We start from the raw sequence: 26,551 nt of genomic DNA, 5'->3' as shown, positions 1-26,551 counted from the left end.
CTCCAGACCTCCAGCCTATGAAGGTCAGACTCAAAGTCAGACATGGCCAGGAATTAGAGGGAGAAACTGGCACCATATCATCTCAGGCTGCCCCACGGTGTTCACAGAAACCCCTTCCAGAGCACTAGTTTCCTAAGGAAGCTACAGAGTGCTGGGCTGAGAGCAGCAAGGGATGGGGAGGAAGGGGAGGAAGGGGAGGAAGGGAAAGGGGAGTTTATTTGGGTCTAGGGTGGGGAGGGGACACCAGTGTGGAGAGAGGCAACTTTTTGTCAAAAACATGGGTGATTTTCATTTTTGTCCTTAAAAATATCCAGGCTTACTGGGCTGTGGTGACGACCACAGACTGTGATTGGCTACAGCAGGAGGTGGGACTCCCCACCCTAGGCTGGCGGCCTAGGCTGGATGAGGTCTTTCAACAGAGATGCAGCCCCAGGAAGAGAGCCTGCAGGCATCCTTTTCCCCAGCCAGACACAGATGTGGCCAAGCTCGGTGGCTTCAGTCCTCTCTGGAAAGCACAGGCGAAGGAGCTCTGGGGTGGGTCCTGCTGTAGCCTGGGCCCTCTGTGTCCTCCAGAAAGCCATGCCCACACTGGCCCTCCCCTCCAGCTGTAGGCTCAGGGCTGCCCGCCCCTCTGGTGCCCTTTACAGCAAAGTGCGGCCTCAGCATTTTTCCTACTCCTGCTGCTTGCCTTTTAGTTCCTGCTCATCTATCACTTGGCAGGGAATCGGAGCAGAGCCGGGAGAGGAGGGGAGAGGCATGTCTTTTGTGTTCTTCTATCTTCCCTCTTTTCCTTTTCCTTCTTCCTCTGGTTTCGTCCTTTCTTCACTTTCACTGATCATTAAAACATAAATTCCTGGCTGACTCTCCCAGCTTAGCCTGCCGCCCAGCTGTTTGGGGACTTCCCATCTGGATCCTACTGGGAATGAGACACTGAACCGGGCTGAAACCCCCAAAGCTCAGGCAGGAAGGCAGCAAAACAAGCCTGGAGGAGACCATCCCTTGCCCTGTGTCTCCACCAGCCAGAGAAAGCTCTACCCTATTCCTTCACAATCTTCTTACCTTAAAAATGTGTTAGAACTTTTCTAGGTGGATACCCCAAAGAATAAACAGGGACTCAGATGGATCCTTGTACACTCATGTTCAAAGCAGCATTATTCACAACAGCAAAAGGTGCAAACAACCCAAATGTCCATTGATAGATGAATGGATAATAAAATGTGGTCTAGATATACAGTGTACTATTGTGATATGATGTCTTATTCAGCCATAAAAGGGCATGAAATTCTGATTCATGTTACAATGTGGATAAACCTTGAAAGCGTTATGCTAAGTGAAATAAATCAGTCATAAAAGGACGAATATTGCATGATTCCTCTTATAGGAGGTACCTAGAATAGGCAGATTCATAGAGAGAAGGTAGGACAGTGGTTACCAGGGGTTACAGAGAAGGGTGAGGAAGAGTTAATTGTTTAGTGGGCACAGAGTTTCTGTTTGGGTTGATAAAAAAGTTCTGGAAATAGATAGTGATGATGGCTCATAACATTATGAATGTACTTAAAGCCACTGAATTATGTACTCAAAAATGGTTAAGATTATAAGGTTTTGATTTGTTTGTTTTGTTTGGTTTGGTTGGTGTTTGTTTGTTTGGTTTTGTTGTTGTTTTATTTTGTTTTTGCTTTCAGACAGAAACTCACTCTGTCACCCAGGCTGGAGTGCAGCAACACGATTATAGCTCACTGTAACCTCAAACTCCTGGGCTCAAGCAATCCTCCCGCCTTAGCCTCCTGAGTAGCTGGGACTACAGGTGTGTGTGACCATGCTCAGCTAATTTTTTAAAAATTTTTTTGCAAAGACAAGATCTTGCTATGTTGCCTAGGCTGGTCTCAAATTCCTGGCTTCAAGTGATCCTCCCGTCTCAGCCTCCCAAAGGGCTGGGATTAGAAGCATGAGCCACTGCACTCAGCTGAATGCTGTTTTATGTTGCATGTATTTGACCGTAATAAAAAATTCAGGGCCTTAGCACCTGGCTGTACTTCCAGGCTAAGAGCTGTGGAGGTGGACAGGCAGAGGAGGGCCATGCTCTCTCCCTCTCTCTGCTCCTTCTTCTTCTCTTGTGACTGAGGTGAAGTTCAGGAATTTTCTGCTTTGCATGTTCCCCGCTTTTCTGAAGCAGGGGCCTCCCCACTCCCTCGCTGGGCCCCACTGTGGAACAGGGAAGTGATGTATTCTCCTGTTCACCCTGGAAAATGAGAGTTTCTGGAGGAGCTGAAATCCCTGGGAGAGAGTGAGAAGGAGGGGAGGACCGGCAAGTAAGGGGGGCTAGGGATCTGGCGGCCACTGTGGGCAACTGGGGCTCACCCCACTTGAAGTTGCTGAGGGACCACGTGGAGCATGCCTGGAATTGTCTGAGACACTGAAGAGGGGAGTATTTGTCCCACTGAGGGCAGCTGCATGCGGCACTAGCTCCTCATACTTCCAGGTTGCAGGGGCCAGGGGCTTCCTGCAGGCGCCTCCTGACTGCAGAGGAGGCCTGGGCAGGAGGCCCCGGGGCAGCTGAGGTGAGGCGCCGCTGGGCTACCCCACATGAATCTGGCTGGGCAGCAAACACTAGAGTAGGAGGAATGGCCGAGAGGATGTGAGGACACAAGAGGCACCTGCAGAGCGCGTCCTCTTCCTTCCTTGGGGCACCAAAAGGCTGCAGGTTTGGGATGGGCCTCAATCCTGTCCCCTTTCTTAGCAACTTTTATGGGTTTGGGGTGATGACCATGCCCAGGCTCCCTCACGGGACCCTGACACAGCCCTGAGACACTCGGGCATGTTTGGGAGAGCCCTGCAGAGCCGGCCAGAGGCTGCCTCTGCAGGCAGAGCCCGGCACTCTATCCTCCTGAAAATGGCTCCGTGTAGAGTTCCTGCAAAACCCAGTTCTCTGACTGCACCTGTTAGGTGTGCCAGGAAGCCCTTGATAAGATCTGAAGTCTTCAAGGAATAATGGGCGTGGCCTTGCGTATTGACTTCTCCTGCAGGCGACTCCTTTTCAGCCCTCTCTGGACAACAGCAGTGTAATTCCCATCCAGTGGAGGCCAGCTGCCCAGGGCCAGGCACGGAGCCTGCATGGGGCCAGCTCTCCGGAACCGGTGCCCAGCTGGGGAATAAGCACATGCGCAGCACTTGAAGAATTCACTGCTCCCTGGAGAGTCAGTATAGACTGGGGAGCTTGGAGGTGGCCTGAGGGACTGAACAGGCCACCAGGAAGGGGGATGGAGAGAAGGCAGTGGGGTATAGGCATAGTCGTGCAGACCTGGAGTTCTCCTGTGTGAACTTGGGCAAGTTACTTAATCTCTCTGAATCTCCATTTTCTCTTCTAAGTAGCATAATTATGCTGATCCCATAGGGTTGCAGTGAAGGTGAAGTGAGTGGAGGCAGATCAAGTACTGATGTGTCTGGGGCATGATAAAGGCACAGCAGACACTCGTCATTCCTACTTTTAGCAGAAATTGCAGTATTCACACCCATAGCCAACCCTGGGTGAATCTTGCTTAGTAGCTTGCCATGAAACCAAGGCAATGATCTGGCCTTCTGTGCATATAAGAACCTCTAGGTTTGGCAGGTAGAGGGAAGGAGAAAATGCTTCCAGGTGATGGGTTCAGTGTGAGCAAAAGCACAGAGGCAGGAAAGAGCATCCTGTATTCATTTTCTATTGCTTCCTAAAAGATTACTACAAATAGCAGGATAAAACAATACCATCCATTATCTCACAGTTCTGTAAGTCAGAAGTCTGGCACAGCATCTCATGAGTCTGAAGTCAAGTTGTTAGCCAAGTTGAATTCTTGGCTGGAGGCTCTGGAGGAAAAGTCTGCTTCCAAGCTCATTGGTTCTCGGGTGAATTTACTTCATTGCAGATGTAGAATGAGGTGCCCACTTCCTTGCCAGTTGTTGACCAGGGATTGCTCTCAACTACCAGAGGCTGCCCACGTGCCTTACCGTGTGTCCCTCCTCCTTCAAGCCAACAACAGTGCACTGTCTTTCTCATGCTTTGGATCTCTGGCTTCTGCTGTCTCTGAGCTCTAGCCCCAGATTTAATGGGTTCCGGTGCTTGGGTCAGGCCCTCCTGAATAGTCTCCTTATCTTAAAGTCAACTAATTTGGGATTTAATTGTGTCTGCAAAATCCCTTCCCAAGAGTGTCTAGACTCCTGGCGAGTAACTGGGAGAGGGTGTATACCCAAGACTGTCTTAGAGTTCTGTCTACCACACCTACCATATGCCCAGGACAAGGAGCAGAGTAGCCAGGGGATAACTTAGGCGTGGGCAGCCGTGGAGCGGGAGGGGTAAGGTGGGTGCTGGTGGTATGGGGAGGTGTAAGGAAACGTAGGCTTTGAGTGGCAGGTGGAGGAAGAGGCAATGGACAGCGTCCCCCATGCCCCTGCCTGTGGCCCTTGCCACCAAATGTGCATATACCAATCACAGCTGACTCTCTGTATACCTGCTGCCACCCCTGCCTCCACATCTGGTTTCCTCATTCTGAAAAGGGCACCACCTCGGCCTGAAACCTCCAATCCTCTGATTCCTCCCTCTAGGATAGGTGGACAGACCCAGCTCCAAGACCGCTGAGCTCAGAGGCCCAGAGCAAGGTCCTGCAGCGCCTCAGAGCCCCCTGCAGCAGGCCTGAGGTCCAAGGGAGGTTGAGCCCCTTGCAGCAGCCAAAAGCCTAAAAACGAGCCGGGAAAGCAGCGGAAGATGTATGCGCAGCAGGGCAGTTCTTCCCCTGGGAAGTTCTTCCTCTCCGTTCCCTCACCCTTGGAGAAGGCAGTGAGGGTGTTGCGGAGTCAACATTCATGTTCTCAGCAGCATTTCTGGAACCCAGCACACCGTTTCTTGCCCTGCTTTGGACTCACTGCAGTTTAAACACTCAACAAACCCTAGATTATTGGCAAATAACTGTGTTCCAAAGAAGTTCTCAGGGTTAAGGTTCTCAGGTTCAAGGTTTTGAAATTCAAATGCTCCATTAAACCTGCTAGGACCTCGCCTTTATTACTGGCAGCAGCATTCACGCTGCTCTGTGTGACTTCAGAGCCCTGTGTGTGCAGGATTCAGGCCTTCTCTGTGCTTTCGTGTGGTGGTGGTTTGATAGAAGGCTGTGCTACTATTTGTGATAATAAAAGCATGTACAGACTGTTTTCTCTGGCAGACCAGGATCTTCCATGGAGAGCACAGGTCTCCAGATAATAAAAGAGGCACAAGACAAGCTTTAAAGCCCCTTCCCATCTAGCCTGGAGCCTATCAGGAAGGAAAGGATCCTTGGCCTGGAGGTGAGAAAGGTTCTAGCTTTCCTCACTCCCAGGTGGGTCACGTGTGAGCTTCGGGGGAAAGCAAGGGAGAGGGGAGCAGAGAGGGCAGTGGTGGGGAGGTCCCAGCAGACCTGGGCCCCTGCAGGGCTGGGTTGAGCATGTCAGCTCCAGAGATTGCAGTTCTGTTGGTGGACTTTAGCTAGTGTTCCAGCAACAGCTGGCCATCTATGCCACGCTGCCCTAGAGAGAGGGCCAGAGGGCTAATGGGGTTAGTCATGGCCCTGTAAGGGTGAGCAGGCAGTGTGTGTGGCTAGGCCATATCAGCATGGACAGTGCAGCAAGCCTTTCTCGTTCTACCAGTGAAAACCAGTCACGTTCCTGCAGACTCATCATAGGTGTGTTCCAGTAGCTCCACCAGAGCAAGGCTGCAAAATCCTGCTTATAAGTTACAGCCTATAGGCTTCAACTAATTTAGGGGACAGTCGGGTGACCAAAAAAAAAGTCTCTTCATAAGTAGGCATTTTCTTGGAGGACCTGAGCCCCTCAGAGGTTGGTGTCTCGGGCCCCATTGTGCACCCTCAATCTTGGTTCTGTGGTTTATTTCATACTGCTTTGTGGTAGATTCTGTTAAATCTGAGGCAGGAAGTGAGGCTTGGCCTGTAGGCCGAGTTCATCTTCTACCTTTCCCAGCGATTAAGGCTTAGGTAGACACTAACTCTGACACTGCACAGTGCCTGTGCTGGCCAATCAGACAAGTGACCTGCATTCCCTGGGCCTGTCTCCTGCCCCACACAGTGGGAATTACAGCACATCGTTTATGCTGAGGGCAAGCCAGCCTCCCACTGACTTCTCAAGGTTGTTGGAAGAACAGAACACCATGATGGATAAGAAGAGGCTTCCAGGAGCAGAGGGTGTTTCCCAGGTGTGGGCATCGTCGTCTCCTCCAGCAGCATCTCAAGGAGTTCTCTGTCTTCTTTCCCACCAGTCCCGGCCCAGGCCCCTGAGCCAGAAGGATGGAAAACTCCTCTGCAGCGTCAGCCTCCTCGGAGGCGGGGAGCAGCCGCTCCCAGGAGATCGAGGAGCTGGAGCGCTTCATCGACAGCTACGTGCTGGAGTACCAGGTGCAGGGGCTGCTGGCTGACAAGACGGAGGGTGATGGCGAGAGCGAGAGGACCCAGTCCCACATCTCCCAGGTGAGTGCTGGCCTGCGGTTAGGGGAGCTTGGCAAATTCAGAGGGGATGATGCAGGGATCTGTAATTCTGGGCAGCATCCAGTTGCTTGACACTAGACTGCCAAGGCATGAATGGTCCCACCCAGCAGAGCACCCAGAATCCGGCAGGTGGTCTTTGGGATCCAGGCAGGAGGTGCCCTGGCTGTGCACACAGACCCTCTGACCCACCTCCACTCCTCCCTATCCATTGAGGCTTTGGGGCCCAGCCAGGCCCACAAGTCTTTGAACACACGTCTCTTGAGTACCTACTATGCGCTGTACGCTGTTCCCTGTCCTCAATAAGCTTATGTTCTAGAAAAGGTCTGGAGGTTTTGCTTCTCCGTAATGCACACCAACAAAGAACTATAACTTGTGGATATTTTCTCTGATTTCAAATACAAGCAGTTGTTGGCAGCCAAAGGAATGAGTCTTGTGGGCTTCTCAACCAGGGCTCTGTATGCCAGACATACTTAGACATATGAGGCAATCTAACCAGTGTTCTGGGTTGGTCCTGGCCCCTCCTGCCTCAGTCTGTGGCATCCCTAACCTTGGAGGGGAGATGGACTCATCTGAAAGATTGTGGGCTGAGATTTGAAAGTCTTGGCTTCTCCCAAATAAAGTATGAATGCATTCAGGATAGGGACCCTATCAAGCGTATCTGCCTAGCACCACAAATCCTCAGCAGATTTTTGTTCAAGAGCTGGTTCCAGATTGGCTTGTAGCTGCCTGTGTGACCTTGGGCAGAACCCTCAATATCTGTGGGGCTGAGTTTTCTTATCTGGCAAATGGGGATTATGCTGTTGCCTCGGGAATGTTGGAAGGTCAGACGGTAAGAAGTACAAAAGCTGCAGAGTCAGCGCTGCCTGCACAATCATGTACAGGACAGTCCCCTCTCTCTGGAGTCAGGGTTCTGGGGATCCACCTCTTGTACGTGTTATCCCATCTCCAAGCCCAGGACTCCTGGGACAATCAGAAGGTGAGCTACCTGGGTGCACCCTGCTTTGGGAAAAAGCTGAGTCCAACTACCAGGCTCACTTTTTGGGTGGGACCCCTAGCTTTTTAGAAGCCAGAACGAACTTTTGGCTTTCCTGGAACTCAGACCAGGAGTCACTCTGGGAAATACTGAAGCCACAGTAATCCCATGCCCTGTCCCCACTGGGAAGCAGGGGACAGAAAATAGCCCTGAGGGAGAAAAAAAAATAGATGTGATGCTTTCTTCAGTGTCCTTGAGGTTCTAAAATCACAAGTAATGTAAGCCTATAATTTGTTTGTTATTCAATCCACGAGTGTTTAACAAGCTTCCGTTCTGTGCTGGGCACTATTCTAGGACTCATATCTAGGATTGAGCAACAAAGCCCTGCCCGCATGGAATGTGTATTCTAGTCGTGGGTGATCATTGCGATGGAGAAAAGTAAAGCTGGAAAATGGAATGGGGAGTGAGGAGGAGCAGGAGGGGCTTGCAGTTTTAGGTGGGGTAGTCAGGGAAGCTGGCACGGAGGGGAGGGAGGGGTAAGTAGTGGAGATATCCGGAGAGGAACATCTGGGCAGAAGGAGCAGCCCGTGCCAGGCCTGGGCTGGAAGAAGATTCCAGGCCCAGCCAGCAGGCCAGGGTGCTGGAGCAGAGGGTGAGGGAGGGAGAGCTGCGGAGATGAGTCACAGGGATGATGGGGACTGTGTCGTCGGGAGATTCGAGGCCTGAGCCCTGGAGTGGCCCCACATGAGGAAGAAACGATGTGAGGAGAAGTGAGCCAAGAGACCAGTGAGGCAGGAGGGAACCAGGCCAGGCGGAGTGCTGGAGCCCAGGAAGGGCGTCGAGGGAGTGGGGTGAGGAGACTGTCTTGCAGGCTGCTGCCAGGCCGGGTAAGAGGGACTGACAATGGCTGACTGAGCAGGGGGAGCCTGACGGGGGAGTTTTGGCTGAGTGGTGAAGGCAGAAGCTTGCCTGTGGCCAGCTCAAGGAACAGAAGGAGATGGCCTGGAGACTAGCAGAATAGTACAACTGTTTTGAGGAGTTTAGCTGCAAAGGGGAGAGATATGTGGTGGTATTTGGGGAAATAAGGTCAAAATAGGAGCACTGACCTGTGTGTTCAATCCAGGGGCAAGTCAAGGGTTGCCTATCCCCAGCCCCCAGCGGTTCATTCACAGTAACAGGAGGGAGTTGCAGGCATGCGGCCACGCATCTAGAATAACTCCTGCAGCACAGCTGTGGTTTCTCTCCAGCTACTTGCAGCCACGAAGGTGCAGAGGCAGAGTTACAAAGCTGACTTTAACCAGGATGGAGGTTTCTCCAGGGAGTACAGTGGAAGAGGGAGGGGTGAGGGAGGCACGGGAGTGATGATGGTGAGTCACCTGGATGCTGAAGCAGGTCAGGATGGGAGTGGCTACCTAAGAGGCTGACAGGTGGTAGGGTCAGTGGATTGGAGGCCACCCAAAGAAATGTTGTCATCCTGGTAGCAGAGAGACTGAGCTAGAAAGATGGTGGGAGTGCGGCATGTGTCCGGGAGTGGGGAGTTTGAAATCAGAGGTGGAGGAATACAGTCATGGGTCAGGAGAGGGCTGAGTGTGAGCATGGGAGTGTGTGGGGGAGAGGGAGAGGCCAGGAGGAGAGCAGGTCATGAAACTCAGATCCATCTTCATGGATCTTGAAATGACCAAGAAAGGACAAAAGGATATGGGAGAGGGTGGCTATGAGACAGGAGAAAAGTCCTTGAGGATGCAGGAGCAAGGCGGCGGCTGGGTGGCCTGGCGGTCTACAGCTGACTCCATGGAGGGTCTCGTCTGGTGGTGCATTCACTTATTTGCACAATCCCTTTTTTTGATATAAACGACGCTTATTGCACAGCTCACAGTACCATGATCTGGAGTGGAAGGAGGAGGAAGATTAGGAGAGATTGGAAAATTATAAGGGAAATTAACCTCTTTAGATTGTCTAGGGCAAGAACTAAGTGAACCAACTTTTGCAGTCCCCTAGAGCTGACTTCCCCAGGAGTAGGGCCTGTGGACGGGCATATGGGCTGACTGGGTACCCCCTGTTGTGGGCTGCCTGCCTCTTCAGCTGTGTGGCATTCAGGCCTGCAGTAGGGCATCCTCCAAAGGTTCCCCCAGCTGAAATTTGCTCTACCTGGAGGAGCCAAGGAAGCCTCGAAGCTTCACCCCAGAGGAATGCGTGGCTGACAGTAGAATTTCTGTGCCCAGAGCAGCCAGCAGGGACATAGTTTTGAAAGGAGGGGCCCTCCCAGCGCTTTCAGTCTGGGCCCTGTGCTTCTGGCGCCAGCTCCTGGGATCAGTGGAGCCTGACTCACACTTGGATGCCCCCATCTGTGTGGCGGGCAAGGCAAGGCTGTGGAGGGGCTTTCAGACTGACGTCTGCTGTAAAGTATGGTGTGGAGAACACCTGTGTGGTATCACATTTGGATGCATTCTCTAAACTTTCTTCACGCTCTGGAATTCCCTCGAAGAATGCAGACACCTGGCAGGATTCCGGGGCCTGCGGGCCTGCCTGCCTGCTGCCAGAAAGGGAGGATGTTTCAATCCTGCCCCTACCGCGCCCCTGCCTCCCCGCTCCCCACAGCCGCACACACATCTGGGGCACTGACTCTGGACGAGGGACGACTGTGACCAACTCTCAGGAGGGCCAGGGTTAGCTGTGTCTACATAAGATACTTTTTTAAAACATTTCTCTATTAACACAGCTTTATGGGAAATATTTCTGCTAAAGCACTTTGGCTTTTTTTAAAAAAAAAAATCTGATGACTAGTTTAAATGGAAGCCAAAAAGAAACAAACAAACAAACAAACAACAACAAAAAAAAAACACTCAGGGAATGTTCCTGTCTGCCTGTGTGGTGTTTTGATGTTTCTGGAGAGGAAATTTGTTAAGAATCTTGGAAACCTTGAGAAGACCTGAGGGAGTGGAGAGGAATGTTGCTCTTCAGCTGGTGAGGTCATTTTTTGGGATCTGAGAAATGACAGTTGACACTCAGGGAGAAAATATCTCATGATGTTTGTACACGTGTGTTCCTCTCGTCCTTCCCAGTAACAACTGGAAAGAAATGAAGGATGGATGGATGGATGGATGGCTAGATAGACAGATAGATGATACATACATAATAGATCGATGAGATAGATAGATAGATCAGTTTTCGTTTCCCTTAGGTGAATAACCGAGACAATGTGTATTTTAAGTTTGCCAAAATTTTCTGGATGCCATATTTAACACCATACCCTTCCCCATATTTAGCACCACACCCCTCCCCATGTTTAACACCACACCCCTCCCCCGTGTTTAACACCACACCCCCCCCCCGTTTAACACCACACCCCTCTCCCGTGTTTAACACCACACCCCCACCCCGTGTTTAACACCACACCCCTCTCCCGTGTTTAACACCACACCCCCCCTCCCGTGTTTAACACCACACCCCCCCTCCCGTGTTTAACACCACACCCCCCTCCCCCATGTTTAACACCACACCCCTCCCCCGTGTTTAACACCACACCCCTCCCCCTTGTTTAACACCACACCCCTCCCCCGTGTTTAACAACACACACCCCCCCCCCGTGTTTAACACCACACCCCTCTCCCGTGTTTAACAACACACCCCTCCCCGTGTTTAACACCACACCCCTCCCCTATGTTTAACACCACACCCCTCCCCCATGTTTAACACCACATCCCTCCCCCATGTTTAACACCATATGCCCTCCCCCATGTTTAACACCACACCCCTCCCCCATGTTTAACACCACACCCCTCTCCCATGTTTAACACCACACCCCCTCCCATGTTTAACACCACACCCCTCCCCCATGTTTAACACCACACCCCTCTCCCATGTTTAACATCACACCCCCCCGGTGTTTAATATCACACCCCTCCCCCATGTTTAACACCACACCCCTCCCCCATGTTTAACATCACACCCCCCGGTGTTTAATATCACACCCCTCTCCCGTGTTTAACACCACACCCCTCCCCATGTTTAACACCACACCCCTCTCCCGTGTTTAACACCACACCCCCTCCCCCGAGTTTAACAGCACACCCCTCCCTATGTTTAACATTACACCCCTCCCCCATGTTTAACCCACACCCCTCCCTATGTTTCACATCACGCCCCTTCCCCATGTTTAACACCATACCCCTCCCGTGTTTAACACCACACCCCCTCCCCCATGTTTAACACCATACCCCTCCCCTGTTTAACACCACACCCCTCCCCCATGTTTAACATCACACCCCCTGGTGTTTAACATCACACCCCTCTCCCATGTTTAACAGCACACCCCTCCCCCATGTTTAACCCACACCCCTCCCTATGTTTAACATCACACGCCTCCCCCATGTTTAACACCACACCCCTCCCGTGTTTAACACCACACCCCTCCCCCATGTTTAACATCACACCCCCTGGTGTTCAACATCACACCCCCTCTCCCATGTTTAACAGCACACCCCTCCCCGTGTTTAACACCACACCCCTCCCTGTGTTTAACATCACACCCCTCTCCTATGTTTAACATCACACCCCCCCGGTGTTTAATATCACACCCCTCCCCCATGTTTAACACCACACCCCCTCCCTATGTTTAACATCACACTCCCCCTCATGTTTAACATCACACCTCTCCCCCATATTTTACATTGTACCCCTCTCCCATGTTTCAGGAGCAGCTGCTGTCCAATAGATTGGAAGTCCCCACCGTCACTCTATCCTTGGGTGGAAGAGGGATTAAAGTCCTATTCTAAAGGAAGGAAACTGAGGCACAGAGATGGAGCATAGCCAAACCCCACTGCTGGGTGGTGGCTGACCTGGGCCCTGGAGCCCCATCCCTACCCCACCTACTTGTGGTTTCCTGCTCTGTACAGGCCGTGGCTGCTTGGGTGTTGGGTGGTTAATATAGATTTATTTCCTGCAGAAAATTGGGACTCTCAAATCTCATTGACCACTAACCTATTGGGGAAAAGATTAGGATGTTGTAAGTGGGGGAAATGTTGGCACATGTGATGTTCGTGGATGATCTGGTGGATCACCAGAAAGCTTGGAAGCAGTATGCCACTCTGGGCGAGCATGAACTCACTTAGGCAATGTGAGAAATACTGATGTACAGGCCACACTGCTAGAGATGCAGGCAAAGGTGCAGGGCCTGGGCCTGGAGTGTTCATCAGCCTATGCGTCACTTTGATTGCCACAGTGGGAGCAGGGCTGTCTCCTTTCCCCGCTCCATGGCCTGCTGCCCCTGCTCCAGTCTCTCGGAAAGATAACATGTAGGGACCCTATGAAGAGCAGATACATTTAATGACGGCATAGTTTCCAGTAAATTCTTGTTAAGAGGTCAAACTAAGAGCCAGTGAGAGTGAAGATTACTTCCTGTAGCCCTATTTTGATGCTTTCAGGCACTTGGAAGCCCTGTGTTTCATCTAAAATGCAGTGATCTTTACAACGGGGTGCACTTTACAAAGTGGCAATGAATAGGATAGGGTGAGAGTGTTCAGATCGGCTCAGTGGCTTTTCCTAACGCGTTTCTCCTCTTTCCCTTTACGTCTCTCCTTTCATTCTGCCTTCCCTGTTCACTGTTCCCTCACCCTTTTTTAGAAATCCCATCTCTTCGTTTCCTTCTGCCCTTAAATTCATGTTCCCTGATATCTTTGCTCACAGGAGGAAGCACTCAATGGTGGACCACCCATGAAAGGCTTAACAGAAGAAGTGAGTTTATAGGAGGACTGCGGGGTGGTTCGGCATGGGGGATTTATTATGTATTTTCCTCTTATTTAAAAAATATATTCTAAATTATACATAAAGTACTTTATGCATACATTCCCATAGTGCACAAGAATTCAAATGTTAATAATTAAATTCTCCTGAACTAAAATTATTTTAAATTATATAAGTCCTTTATGCATACATTATCATGGTACATAAGAATTCAAATATTACCAATAAAATCTTCCGTGCTACGACCTCATTCTGCTCCCTTACTCCTACCTCCCATCAGATGGGTGAGTTCATTTCCTTGCCTTTTTTAATGCCTTTCCTGACATATGTATGACTTGAAGAAATACAATATTGTCAAATCGTATATCACAGCCAGTGGATATATTGTTCAATAACTTGCATTTTTCACCTGCCCACATGCCCCAGAGATTCTTCTGGGCTTGCACATCTGCTGTGTTCTGTTTAGTGGCTGCCCAGTTGTCCATAGCATGGATTTATTTAACCATTTGCTTAATGGTGGGCACTCAGGTTACTTCTAAATTTTCCCCTGGAAATATGTGATACTTCAATGCATACTGTTGAACATGCCTCCTTCTGCACAAATAACGGTGTTTCTTCAGTTAGATGCTGAGAAGTAAAATTAATTTTAATAGCTGTTGTTGAATTGCTCTCCAAAGATCTTCCGTTATCCATACTACCACCAGTATATTGGGACATCTTGTCATTTTAATTCACATTGTCTTATTTCTTTTTCTTTTTCTTTTTTTTTTTCTTTTGAGACAGAGTCTCACTCTGTTGCCCAGGCTAAAGTGTAGTGGCGTGATCTTGGCTCACTGCAACCTCCGCTTCTGGGTTCAAGCAACTCTCCTGTCTCAGCCTCCCGAGTAGCTGGGACTACAGGCACATGCCACCACACCCAGCTAATTTTTGTATTTTTAGTAAAGACGGGTTTCACCATATTGGTCAGGCTGGTCTTGAACTCCTGACCTCAGGTGATCCACTTGCCTCAGGCTCCTAAAGTGCTGGGATTACAGGCATGAGCCACTGCGCCCGAAATTGAATTACCAATCTTTTTATTTTATTTTTTTCTTTTTTTTGAGATGGAATCTCGCACTGTCGCCAGGGCTGGAGTGCAATGGTGTGCTCTCGGCTCACTGCAACCTCTGCCTCTCAGGTTCAAGCAATTCTCCTGCCTCAGTCTCCCAAGTAGCTGGGATTACAGGCACGTGCCACCATGCCTGGCTAATTTTTTGTATTTTTCGTAGAGACAGGGTTTCACTATGTTGGCCAGGCTGGTGTCGAACACCTGACTCGTGATCCACTCGCCTTGGCCTCCCAAAGTGCTGGGATTACAGGCACGAGCCACTGCACCTGGCCATTTTTTTTTTTTTAGATGAAGTTTTGCTCTTGTTGCTGAGGCTGGAGTGCAATGGTGTGATCTCGGCTCACTGCAACATTTGCCCCCCGGGTTCAAGTGATTCTCCTGCCTCAGCCTCCCGAGTAGCTGGGATTACAGGTGCCTGCCACCATGGCCGGCTAATTTTTTGTATTTTTAGTAAAGACAGAGTTTCGCCGTGTTGCCCAGACTGGTCTTGAACTCCTGACCTCAGGGACCCACCCCCCTCGGCCTCCCAAAGTGCTGGGATTACAGGCATGAGCCACCACGCCTGGCCACCAATTATTTTTTAATAGGATAACATTTTATTTTATGAAAGTAGCAACTGGAAAAACTGAGACAAGTGAAAAATGGGAAAAAAAACTCCATCATTTTATGACAACTAATGTAATTTTTGTGCATCATTTTTTTAAACATATTTTATAAAGTTGTACTTCTAGCATACATTTAAGTTTTATGATCTGTAAGTTTTAATGATCTCCTAGACATTGTTTTGTGGTGGTTTTTAGCATAAAGTGTAACTATTTAAATTTGCTTTTCTTATGCTAGGTAGTAAAATAAATAGAATGAAAGCTAACATTTATCCACTCAGGCTCTGTTGTAGGCTCAGGGGGCAAAGTCAAGAACAGAACAACCATGATCTCTGTCTCAGTTTCTCACAGGGAAAGACAGACAATAGAGGGAGAAGGAAATGGGATGTTAGAAGGTGATGCATGCATGAGGGAGGCAGGAAGTGAGTGGGGAAGGCTCACTTAGGAGTGAGGATTTGGGCACTGTGGCTCACGCCTGTAATCCCAGCACTTTGGAAGTCTGAGACAGGTGGATTGCTTGAGCCCAGGAGTTCGAGGCCAGCCTGGGCAACATGGTGAAACACAGTCTCTACTATAAATACAAAAATTAGCTGGGTGTGATGGTGCACACCTATGGTCCCAGCTACTGTGGAGGCTGAGGTGGGAGGATCACCTGAGCCCGGGACCTGGAGGTTGCAGTGAGCTGAGATCACACCACTGCACTCTAGCCTGGGCAACAGAGTGAGACTCTGTCTCAAAACAAACAGACAACAACAACAACAACAACAAAAACAAAAAAACAGAGAGAAAAGGAAAGAAAACAGGAGGGAGTGGCAGTGGGAGGGGGTAGGAAGGGAGGGAGGGAGGGAGGAATGGAGGGTGGGAGGGAGGAACAGAGGGAGGATTTGAAGGAGATGAGAGTGAGGCCACCTGGGAAAGAGTTAGGCAGAGGGAATGGCCAGGGCAAAGCTCTGGTGTGGGGCATGCCACACAGTTGAATGGATCCCTTTGAATGCCATGTAGAGAATAGGCTATGGTGGGGGGTCAGCAAGAGAGGAAGCAGAGACCAAGAAGCCGTCTCCTTGCCCCAGGGGAGAGGCAGTGGAGACTGGGGCCATGTGGTCACTGGAGGTGATGAGATGCCTTCAGAGTCTAGGTGTGCCTGGAAGGTGCTGACACTGTGATTGACCCTGAAGATTCTAGCCTGAGCAAATAGGATAGACTTTGTAGAAATGAGCTATGCAAGACCCCGGAAGAGCAGCTTTGGGGGGCAAAGATCATGAGTCCCGTTTGGGCATGAAAGGTTTAAGATAATATTAGTCGTCTTAGAGGAGATGTTGGTCCACCAGTCCGATGCACAATGGTGGTGTTCAGTGGAGGAGAATGAGCTAGAGATTTATATTTGGATGCTGTTTTAAGCCCAGGGAATGAGGAAGTTTATAGGAGAGAATCAAAGATTGAGCCTTGACTTAAGAATTTGGGGAGATGAAGAGGAAGTAACAAAGGAGACTGTTTGCATTGTTTCTTACATGTTAACTCATTTAGTCTTGATGATTCTATGAAGATGCTGTTATTATTACCATTTTACAAGGGAGGAAATTGAAGCATAGAGAGGTTGACTTAAGCTTCCTGAGGCCACACAGCAAGTACATGGCAAGACTGGGGTTTGAAACAGGCAGCCTGTCTCCATGTGCCATCCACTTACCCTCTCTGCTATTGGTAGATCTATTATTATTACAGATGGAGGAAACTTAGCCCTGGGGGTGAAGCGATTTGCCCAAGGTCATACAGTAAGTGGCAGAGCTGGGATCTGAACTCAGGACTCTCTGCTTCAAGAACTCAAGCTCCTAATCACTCAAGCATTCTCTACAACAGGAAAGTTGTTTCTGAAAAGATGGGAGCAAAAGCCTCTCTCTCTCTCTCTCTCTCTCTCAAATCTCAGCCATCAGCAGCTTCCTGTCCCTCTTAGCACAGGTCTTTTCCAGAATATCACCCACCTCTGGGTCTTGGTTCTCCTCCCCATGTCAGTAAGAAGCCCATGTGCCCAGGATAAAGGAAGCTGTCACGCACACTCCTGTCTTTGAGAAGCTGGGTCTTCAGGCTGGCAGGATTCTGACTGGGGCCTGCAAGAATGGGAGGAAGCCATTTCCCCTCAGCCTCAAGTCCCCCTTCAGGGAAATGAAGGCATCGGTGAGAGCCCTGGTTGCATTGTATAGCACCCACCTGGGCAGATTTTACACACAGAGGTCACATTCCACCACCACCCATGCATTCACTGGGGAAGACCTGGCATGTGGACTCCCAGTATCCCCCCTGGGTGGTCTGACACCACCCTTGGTTAAGAAGCCCTGGGTAAGATGACCTTTAAAATAATTTTGCATTTTGAAATAATTTCAAATATACATAGAAATTACAATAATAGTACAAACAATTCTTGCATATGCAATTAACATCTTACTACATTTGTACCCACACACTCTCTCTGAATATATCTTATGATATATATAATTTATACATATAATTGTATATAAAACTTCTTTCTAAATCATTTGAGAGTTAGTTCCAGACATGATGCCCCTGTATCCCTTGACACTTCAGTGTGTATTTCCTCGGAACAAGGACGTGATACAGTATAGGAAATGAACATTGATAGAATGCTGTGATTAAACCTACAGATCTTTCAGCAGTTTTCCCAGTAATATTGTTTAGAGCAAAAAAAAAATTGGCTGTGATCTCTGTCTAATCCAAGATTACATATTGTGTTTAATATCAGTCATTTTTCCTGGCTCTTTGAATGATACCTATTTCTGTCCTTTGCTCATTCTGCCACTTTTTGACTGTGTATTCCTGGGTGAGTTGCTTAACCGCACTGTGCTTCAGTCTCCATGTTTGCTAATTAGAGAAGATAAGAGTGCCACGGTAGCCATGAAAAGTGCAATGGACTTAGAACAGTGCCTAGATTTAAGTGAAGTCTTTATATAGTCTGGTGATTAATTCTTTGCTACACAGTAGGCTCCCCTTATCCACTGTTTTGCTTTCCATGGTTTTAGTTACCCGCGGTCAACTGCAGTCCAAAAATGTTAAATGAAAAATTCCAGAAATAAACAGTTTGTAAATTTTAAATTGTATGGCATTCCGAGCAGTATGATGAAATCTCATGCTGTCTCTCCCGGGACATGAATCATCCCTTTGTCCAGCATTTCCGGTCTCTATCCTCTACCTGCCCATCACTGCCTAGCCCAGAGTCACTGAGCAGACATCTCTGTTACAGGATCACAAACAGATGTAGGGCTTTTTACCACCCACGGTTTCAGGCATCCACTAGGGGATCTTGGATTGGATCCCTCAATGATAAAGGGGGGGATGACTGTGCATTTTGCAAGTAGCTTCTCACTTGTCTCTATTTGTTCATGATTTCTTTTGTCACATAGAAGTTTGAAATTTTGATGTAGTTTAAAATTTGCATCTCAGATTTTAATCACTTTGGAATGTGTTTTCCATGAATAGTGCAAGGCAGATATCTAAGGTTATTTTTTCAGTGGCTGGGTGGTTGCCTCAATACCATGTATTTATTGATGAGTCTTTCCCTCAATTTAAAACACAATCCTTATCCTATATGAGGTTCCCATTTGTACATTAATTTGCTTATGGGTGCAGTTTTATCAGTTAATCTGCTTTTTTATTCTTGTACTGGTTCAACATGCTGGTTTGACTCTAGCTTTATGAGATACTTTGATGTCTGGTAGGGGGAGTTTTAGGCACCACTGAAAAGGGGTCCTGGTTTAGCTTTAGCACCTCCAGCCTCCCACACTCTGAGCTTCTTGCTTCTCTCTCCTCCTCCTCCAATGCTCAGTACCCTGGGGTCTCCCCAATCTTTCCCAATCTCTGCTCATAAAACACTGGCTGGGTGCGGTGGCTCACACCTGTAATCCTAGCACTTGGGAGGCCGAGGCGGGTGGATCGTCTGAGCTCAGGAGTTTGAGACTATCTGGGGCAGCATGTTGAAACCCTGTCTCTACTAAAAATACAAAAAAATTAACCAGGTGTGGTGGTGCGTGCCTGTAGTCCCGGCTACTTGGGAGGCTGAGGCAGGAGAATTGCTTGAGCCCCACAGGCGAAGGTTGCAGTGAGCCAAGATTATGCCACTGCACTCCAGCTTGGGCCAGAGTGAGACTCCATCTTAAAAAACAAAACAAACAAACAAAAAAAACAAATACTGTCCATCCTGGGATGTAAAATGACAAATAGCTTATTTTAATTGTTTTTTATTGTGAAATACTTGAGATGGACTGATAACAGAGAAGAGTAAAATACACATCTATTTTGAGTGGAGAATAAACATCTGTACTCTCATGTTTATTAAATCTTAACCCTGTGTCATGTTTGTTCCAGGTTTTTAAATTAAGATATGAATTATAATAGCTGTGGTTGAGGCCTTTAAACCACTCTTGTGAATTTGATGTTCATCGTTCCCATATCTAGCAAACTTCCCACGTTTCCCGCCTTTCTGTTTGATGACCTTTTCAAGTAAGATACCACCTTTGCCCCCAAGAGGACTTGCAGGTTCAGGAGGCTCAAAGCTGTAAGCCTGTTTGCCTTGAAGGGGAAATGTGTGGGATTTCAAGCCCTGGCCCAGACTGAGGAGCGGGTCTGGAGAGGTGGGGCTCTTCTTCATTCTTGACTCATCTCCTACAGATCAGGACAGGTTCTGGGGAGGTCCATTTCTGGAAATTTTCTAGGCGGTGTCTCAGAGAAGGCAAATGGCAGGCAGGAGGTGGCGGTGCCTGCCACAGAAGAAGCCGGTGTTGAGAGCAGAATCCCAGCAGGGATGGGGAGGAGCTTCGGAACAGGGAAGGGAGGGCTCCCAGAGGGCCTTTAGGGCCAGGGAAGAAGCGTGTCTCTGATGGAGGGAATTCAGGCAGCAGCCCTGGACAGGCTGCCCTGGGGCTACTGCTGAGCTGGGGTTGGAGATGGAGCCCCACAAGCCCAATGGGTAGAGCTTGCTGTACTCAGTGTGATCATTCACACCTCACTCCTCCCCATTTACACAGTCACACGCAGGACCACAGTCCCTCCTCCTGCTGAGGGCTGTGCCTGTCTCCAGTTTTGCTGGGTCTCTGGAATGGGGCTCTGTGGACTCCGCCGTCTTGCTGGCTTTCCTGTGCACAGCTCACCCACTTGGCCTGCTGCTCCTCTGTTCCACACTCGGAAATCCACTGCTTCATTTCCATCTCTACCACCACTGCTGATGAACCCCTATGTGGGACCTCCTTCCCCACTTCCCCCAGGCCAGTTCAGCCTCCCATAATAGAAATCTTCGGCCCATGCATATGGAGGAAGTGTCTCTGACTTCTCTAGCCTGACAGCCACCGTCTGCCCTAAGCAGGCCATGTTCTACTGAGCCTGTTGCCTCTCTTGGGCACCTCACTCTTCTCTGGGCACCCTGGGTTGCCTGCTTTCCCTCCCTTACGGCCCCTGCCGAGAGCACACTCTTCATCTCAGCCACACCGTCCCCACCGCCCTCTCATTGCTATTATTTGACATGTCATCTGACCTCTCCTGTGTGGGGACACTCTGTGTTCAGGGCCCCACACAGAAGGCTCTCAGGAAGTGGCTTTTGGTTGGCAAATGTACAGTTAAGGATGGCCTTGGACAAGGCAGAGCAGTCTCGTTGGAGCTTGGAAAGCTCACCAAGGAGGGTAGTGTTGTATATGGATGTGCACAAAGCCTCAGGGTCTGTTCTGCGCGTGCCCATCAGGAGGCCCCATCCTGCCAGGGCCCGTGCTGACCCCAGAGGAGGTGTGTCCCCCGTGCATCACCGTGCTGTGGAATATCACACCAGCACTATACAACTGGGGTTGAAATGTTCAGGATGCCTGGAAGGGGAGAAGTCTTTTTGTGAGAGATCACCTAGGATGGGATGAGGAGTGCAAGCATGGCCTCGTGTTTCCTCCAGCCAGTGGACACTGTGTGCCTTGGATGTCCCCCACCTGTCAGCCAGGCTCCAACCAGGGAAGCAGAAACTACTTCGATATATAAAGCAGAGGGATTATAGTTACAATACTTTAAACATTGTACATATGTATGTATATACAGAAACTACTTCGATATATAAAGCAGAGAGATTATAGTTACAATACTTTAAACATTATACATATGTATGTATATACATATACATATATGTTTATGTGTATCTGTATACATTATTCTAAAAATGTGGGCCAGACATGGTGGCTCATGCCTGTAATCCCAGCACCGTGGGAGGCCAAGGTGGGTGGATCACCTGAGGTCAGGAGTTTGAAACCAGCCTGGCCAACATGGTGAAACCCCGTCTCTATTAAAAATACAACAATTAGCTGGGCATGGTTGCACATGCCTGTAATCCCAGCTACTCAGGAGGCTGAGGCAGGAGAATCGCTTGAACCTGGGAGGTGGAGGTTGCAGTGAACTGAGATTGCACCACTGCACTCCAGCCTGGGCAGCAGAATGAGCCTCCATCTCAGTAAGTAAATAAATAAATGTACATATATACTTATAGTTATGTATGCATGTATTTTACGTATGTATGAATACATATATATTAGTTTTTGTTTTGGAACTATTTTAGACTTATAGCCAAGGTGCAGGATGGAACAGGGTGTTCCCAAACACTTGTCCCTCACCTTGCCGTAATATGAACCTTACATAACTATAGAACCATTATCAGAAGCAAGAAATTAACATTGGTACAATGCTCTTAACTAGAAGCTTTATTCAGATTTCACCAGTTGTTCCATGAATGTCCTTTTTCTGTTCCAGGATCCAAATTTGCATGTAATTGCCACATCACCTCATTCCTTTCCAATCTGATACTTTGTCTTCTTTTCTTTTCTTTTCTTTTCTTTTACAACCTTGACACTTTTGAAGAGTTCTGGTCAATGCTTCTGTAGAAAGCTCATCAATTTGGGTGGTGTGATGTTTTCTCATGATTATGTCGAGAGGGTGCATTTTTGTCAAGAATACCCCAGAAGTGATGTGCCCGTCTCGACGCACCACACTGGGGAGTCCATGATGCAGATACGTTTTGTTACTGGTGATATTAACCTTGATCACTTGGCATCTGATGGTTTCTCATTTATCTCTCCCCACCGCCAGCCATGATGAATAAATATCTTAGGGGAAATACTTTGGGACTGCAATGATCCAAGCAGAGGGAATTTAATCCAAAGAATTGATTACTTCTACCTGAGAAGCTACACAGCCCAGGGAATGGCAACCTCAGGTAGCTAGTACCAACTCTCGACCTGAGGCTCGAAGAAAGGGAATGGGCGAGGAGTGCCTCTGACACCGTTGCCACTTCTCTAGGGCTTCACTGCCCCTTATGGTAGCCACAGGCCACCTGTGGCTCTTGGAGCCCTTGAAATGTTGTTCATCCAAACTGAAGTGTGCTTTAAGTAGATTTCTGAAACACTATGGAAAGAAGAATGTAAAATATCTCATCAACAACTTTTTATATTGATTACCTGTTGAAGTGATAATATTTTGATGTATTAGATTAAATAAAATATATTATTTCATTTAATTTTACGTGTTTCTTTTTAAAATCTGGCTACTAGAAAACAAACTTCTGCCTGCGGTTTCTACGTGTGACTCTCATTTGGTTTAAGTTGGATGGTGCTGCTCTAGGGCACACTTCCACCCAGCCTGTGTCAACAACATTGTAATAATAACGTTCATCCTGGACAAAGGTCATACCCTTGAGCCATGCTCAGGAGGGCACGTCCAGCCAAGGTTTTAGAAAGCCGGGAGTGCATTGGCACACATTCACAGCTTTGACCATGTCATCAAACATGCAGAGACTGGGCTTCCCTCTGCTCTTTCCTTCTTTTTCTTCTTTTTCTCTCTTTTTCTTTTTTCTTTTCTTTCTTTCTTTCTTTTTTTTTTTTTGAGGCTCGCTCTGTTACCTAAGAGCATTGTGCATTGGCACAATCACAGCTCACTATGACCTTAAACTCCTGGGCTTAAGCAATCCTCCAGCCTCAGCCTCCCAAGTAGCTAGGACAACAAGTGCATGCCACCGTAGCTGGCTAGTTTTTGTTTTTATTTTAGTAGAGACAAGGTGTCTCTATGTTGCCCAGGCTGGTCTCAAACTCCTGGGCTCAAGTGATCTCCTGCCTTGACCTCCCAAAGTGCTGAATTACAAGTGTGAGCTGCCTGGCCCTCCTCTGCTCTTTATGTATCATGCAGGGTGTAGGTTAAGATCAGTATTCAACAACTTCAGCTCCAGAGGCTAGCTAGCGTTTAATACAATAGTAAAAACACTGCCGTATACCTGGATAGCATTTGACAGGAAGGGCTATATGGCTGCTACTGCATTGTATCTATACAGTGTTTTTATAGCTCACAAAGGTCCTTCGTCCCAGCCTCCCAGCCAGTCACCCAGCATGGCTCTCCCCAGTTTATAGATGACAAAGTGAAGCATGAGAGATCACATGGATTTCTGTGGCTCCCAAACTCCCAATGCATCCGTTGGGGAGCTCGTCAAAACACTGATCCTCTGGCCCTGGCCTCACAGAGTCTAATTCAGCAGTGGGTAAAGGCTGGGGCCCAGGGACCTCCATGTTGTGGACTCTGGGGACTCTCATGCAGATGGTTGTCAGACCGCACTTTAGGACACAGCAGCCCTCTGAGTTCTTAGGGGATGTGAGTGGCAGGGCTTGTCTGAGCCATGCTTCTGATGGCCAGGTTGGGCTCTTTCCTGGTGCCAAACCCATCATCTTTTGGAGCTAGGCTTCTAGGAGGACCCACACATACCTGCCTCATTGCCAGCTCCGGCCACACCCTTGATGTAATAGAGGGCTAGTGTGGCTGAAGCCAGGTCAGACGGTCAAATGTGGTGCTGGTGGTACCAAACTCACAATAAGTTTCGTCATGTCTGGCTGACTTTGGGATGTAGCCAGTCTTTGTCACTGTGCTGGGCTCAGGTGAGGGGAGGTGAGTTTGCCTCCCCCTCAAGCAGATGCCAAAGCTTCATCTTGATGTGGAGCTTGAGGATGCCAAATTGGGTCTGGTGGTTGAGAAAGATTTGGGTTGAAATGACCAACTAGGATTCCACACTCATGCTAATGGGGAAGGCCGGGGCACAATTCCTGCAGCCTGGCAGAGTGAGCATGGGCCTGGCTGTCCTGCCATCACTGATCGCTCCTTTCTGCTCTGCAGTGGACAGCGGACTGCAGCGAACCGCTGGACAGCAGCTGTTCCTTCTCCCGAGGGCGAGCCCCCCCACAGCAGGTAGGGAACCAGCTCTTCGCTCTGTCTGGGGGTATCCTATGTCTTGTCTGCCTGGGTTCCTGGGCCAGCCCACAGTGGCTCCTGAGGGGTGGTGACATGGAGAGTGCAGAGAGGTGGGAGAGGGGAGGGTGCATCTCTCCCCTGGAAAGCCCTCCCTAACCCCCTGCCCACAGGCACTCCCCAAAACTCATTGATTGATGAGATTTCTTTTTTAGTGACTGCATTCTATATACTAACACACATCTGGAAGCAGCCCAGATGTTTGCTGAGGAGAATGAAGAGGTGCCTTGGGATCCATCCTTAGAGTGGAATATTACACGGCAGTCAAATGACTGCACTGAGGGTTCAGGCACCGACATTGTGGCCCCACAAACAATGGGACTCAGCATTTTGATGCTGGAAGGTGCTTTGGATGTCACTTCTGCTCCAGATCTGCAGAAGGCCTGGGAGGGGCAGCGTGTGGGGGAGCTGTCAGAGACTTGTCCATCCCTCCAGCCAACCAACAGTCCTGGGACCCCACTGGAGCCTGCCACCTTTTTCCCTGCTGCTTGCCGTGAGGTCCTGAGAGGCTCGTGGGTGGGTTGCGTGGCTGGGAGGGAAGGGGGGCAGCTGCTGTTTGAGAGCTGCCCTGGTGACACCCAGGCCCTTCCCCACACCCTCTGGTGGTCCAGCTGTTCTCACTGATACCTCATCCCTGCCTGCAGGAGCCTGTGGGATTAGAGGCTGAAAAAACCATGTGTCCCCATCCCGAGTTCAGCCTCAGACTGTGCCTGTCCAGAAAGCGGACAGAGCCCCTGCTGGCTCCTGTGAGGGGCCATGCCCGGTTTCAGAGCCGCTGCAGTCATGGGTTGCCCCAGGCCTACTTGCTCATGTTCAGTTTCGATCCACTTAATCATGTTCAGCTTCGGTCCCCTGGCAGATTCACCCAACTCCTCTATTCTGTGCCAAGGGAAGCTGGTCAGTGGCCTTGGTTCTAGATATTTCTTAGGCTGCAGGGCGTGGCTGCCCCATGGTGTAGGGGGATGGCTGCCCAGGATGGTTCTTTCACATGACAAGATTTGCTTGTGTGTTCAATTGTTTCTTAAGAAGGAGGCCATAATAAGAGCCCCAGGGGTTGGGGGTAATGGGAGACCTGGAGTCTTGTTTTTGTTCTGCCGCAAACTTGGTGATAAACTCTTTCCCCTTGGGTCTCAGCTTCCTCACATAAAACCCAGAAGGAGTCTCGATGGCCTCTGAGGGTCCTTCTAACATCTCCGTGCCATTTGCAGATGAGGAAACTGAGTCCCCCGGAGGTGCCACTTGTCTGCCCTCCACCCCGTATGGCACTGCTACCTTGCCCAGCTGCAGAAGGTGACCTTCTAGGGGGTGCCTTTGTCTCTGCTGCCTCCCTGCCTGGGACCCCGTGTTATACTCCCTGACCCCCTAGCTTTTGGTCTAGGCCCTGCTCCTCAGGGGCACTGTCTTGCTCCTGCCAATTATTCTAGGGTCTCCTAAATGGAGTTCCCCTCACTCTTCAGCAGCAGTTGTGAACTTGGATCTGGGGACTCAAGCACCAGGCAGAGACTTTCAGGGAGGGCTTGAAGCTCTTAGATAGGGAATAAGAGGTTTGTCCCTGAGAGCTCTCTGTTATTTGGTCAGCAGGGGTCTGGTTCTGGAATCTTCCAAGGAAGGGTCCTTTTTCCTCTCCCCTTTACCATCTTTTTGGGGGCCTGTCTGCTGCCTTTCCCTTCTGATCCCCTTCTCCACATCACTCCTGACAGAGTCTCCAGGGCGCGAGGAAGGGTTCTCCACGTTTTCTCCCCTCATCTGCCTCACCTCCCCACCCACCCCTGTCCTCTCGGGTCTGCCTTCCCCACCTGCAGGAGGTTGTGTGGGGGTTCGCCAGATAATATGGGCCCATGGAACAGGGCTGGGGGCTTGTGGGGTGGGGTTAGGTATGGGCTTGTCCCTGCCCCAGGCACCCTGACACCACAAGGCTTACCCCAATCCCACCTTCAGGAAGCAGCTGAGCAGTTGACTCGGGGTAGGCAGTGTTTGACAAAATGAAATATAACTCAACTTAAAAATGAAGTTGTGAAAAGCTCATATTAAATCCTTTCTTGGCAGGTGAAACTGAGACATAGGTTCATTATAGGGGAGGTGCCCAAGGAGGGTGGACAGCAGGGTCTCTGCATAGAACCCCACCTAATCACCTGACATGCCCAGAGGCAAGGTTTTGTGGGAGGGACCTCCTACAGCCACAGGAGCACTGGCATTCCCATCACCCCTGACCTGCGGTGGCCGCCTGATCATCTCGGAGGGAAGACGGAGAGATGTCTACTTCCAAGAAGTGGAAGAGGGGCTGGGCCACTGAGGGACACCCGCTGCCACAGCCATGTGTGCC

At 49.4% G+C, this 26,551-nt stretch overlaps 1 protein-coding gene across 11 annotated transcripts in view; it reads left to right on the top strand.

The window, feature by feature from the left end:
* Window positions 1–26,551, top strand: part of CTIF (cap binding complex dependent translation initiation factor) — a 331,164-nt gene that overhangs the window by 76,793 nt on the left and 227,820 nt on the right. For 5 of the 11 annotated variants that reach the window (XM_007974072.3, XM_037982336.2, XM_037982337.2 and 2 more), the window contains 3 exons: window positions 6,272–6,479; window positions 13,156–13,203; window positions 24,097–24,168. In XM_007974072.3, coding sequence (XP_007972263.2) covers window positions 6,300–6,479; window positions 13,156–13,203; window positions 24,097–24,168 — 300 coding nt within the window. In that variant the 5' untranslated portion in view covers window positions 6,272–6,299. Of the gene's footprint in view, window positions 1–1,682; window positions 1,805–4,575; window positions 5,308–6,271; window positions 6,480–13,155; window positions 13,204–24,096; window positions 24,169–26,551 lie in introns of all 11 variants that reach the window. The other 6 variants (XM_007974079.3, XM_007974078.3, XM_007974077.3 and 3 more) reach the window with 4 other exon arrangements.

The sequence above is a fragment of the Chlorocebus sabaeus genome, chromosome 18 (genome assembly GCF_047675955.1).
Source record: "Chlorocebus sabaeus isolate Y175 chromosome 18, mChlSab1.0.hap1, whole genome shotgun sequence".
NCBI classification, from domain to species: domain Eukaryota; kingdom Metazoa; phylum Chordata; class Mammalia; order Primates; family Cercopithecidae; genus Chlorocebus; species Chlorocebus sabaeus.
This window is presented reverse-complemented; position numbering and strand designations above follow the sequence as displayed.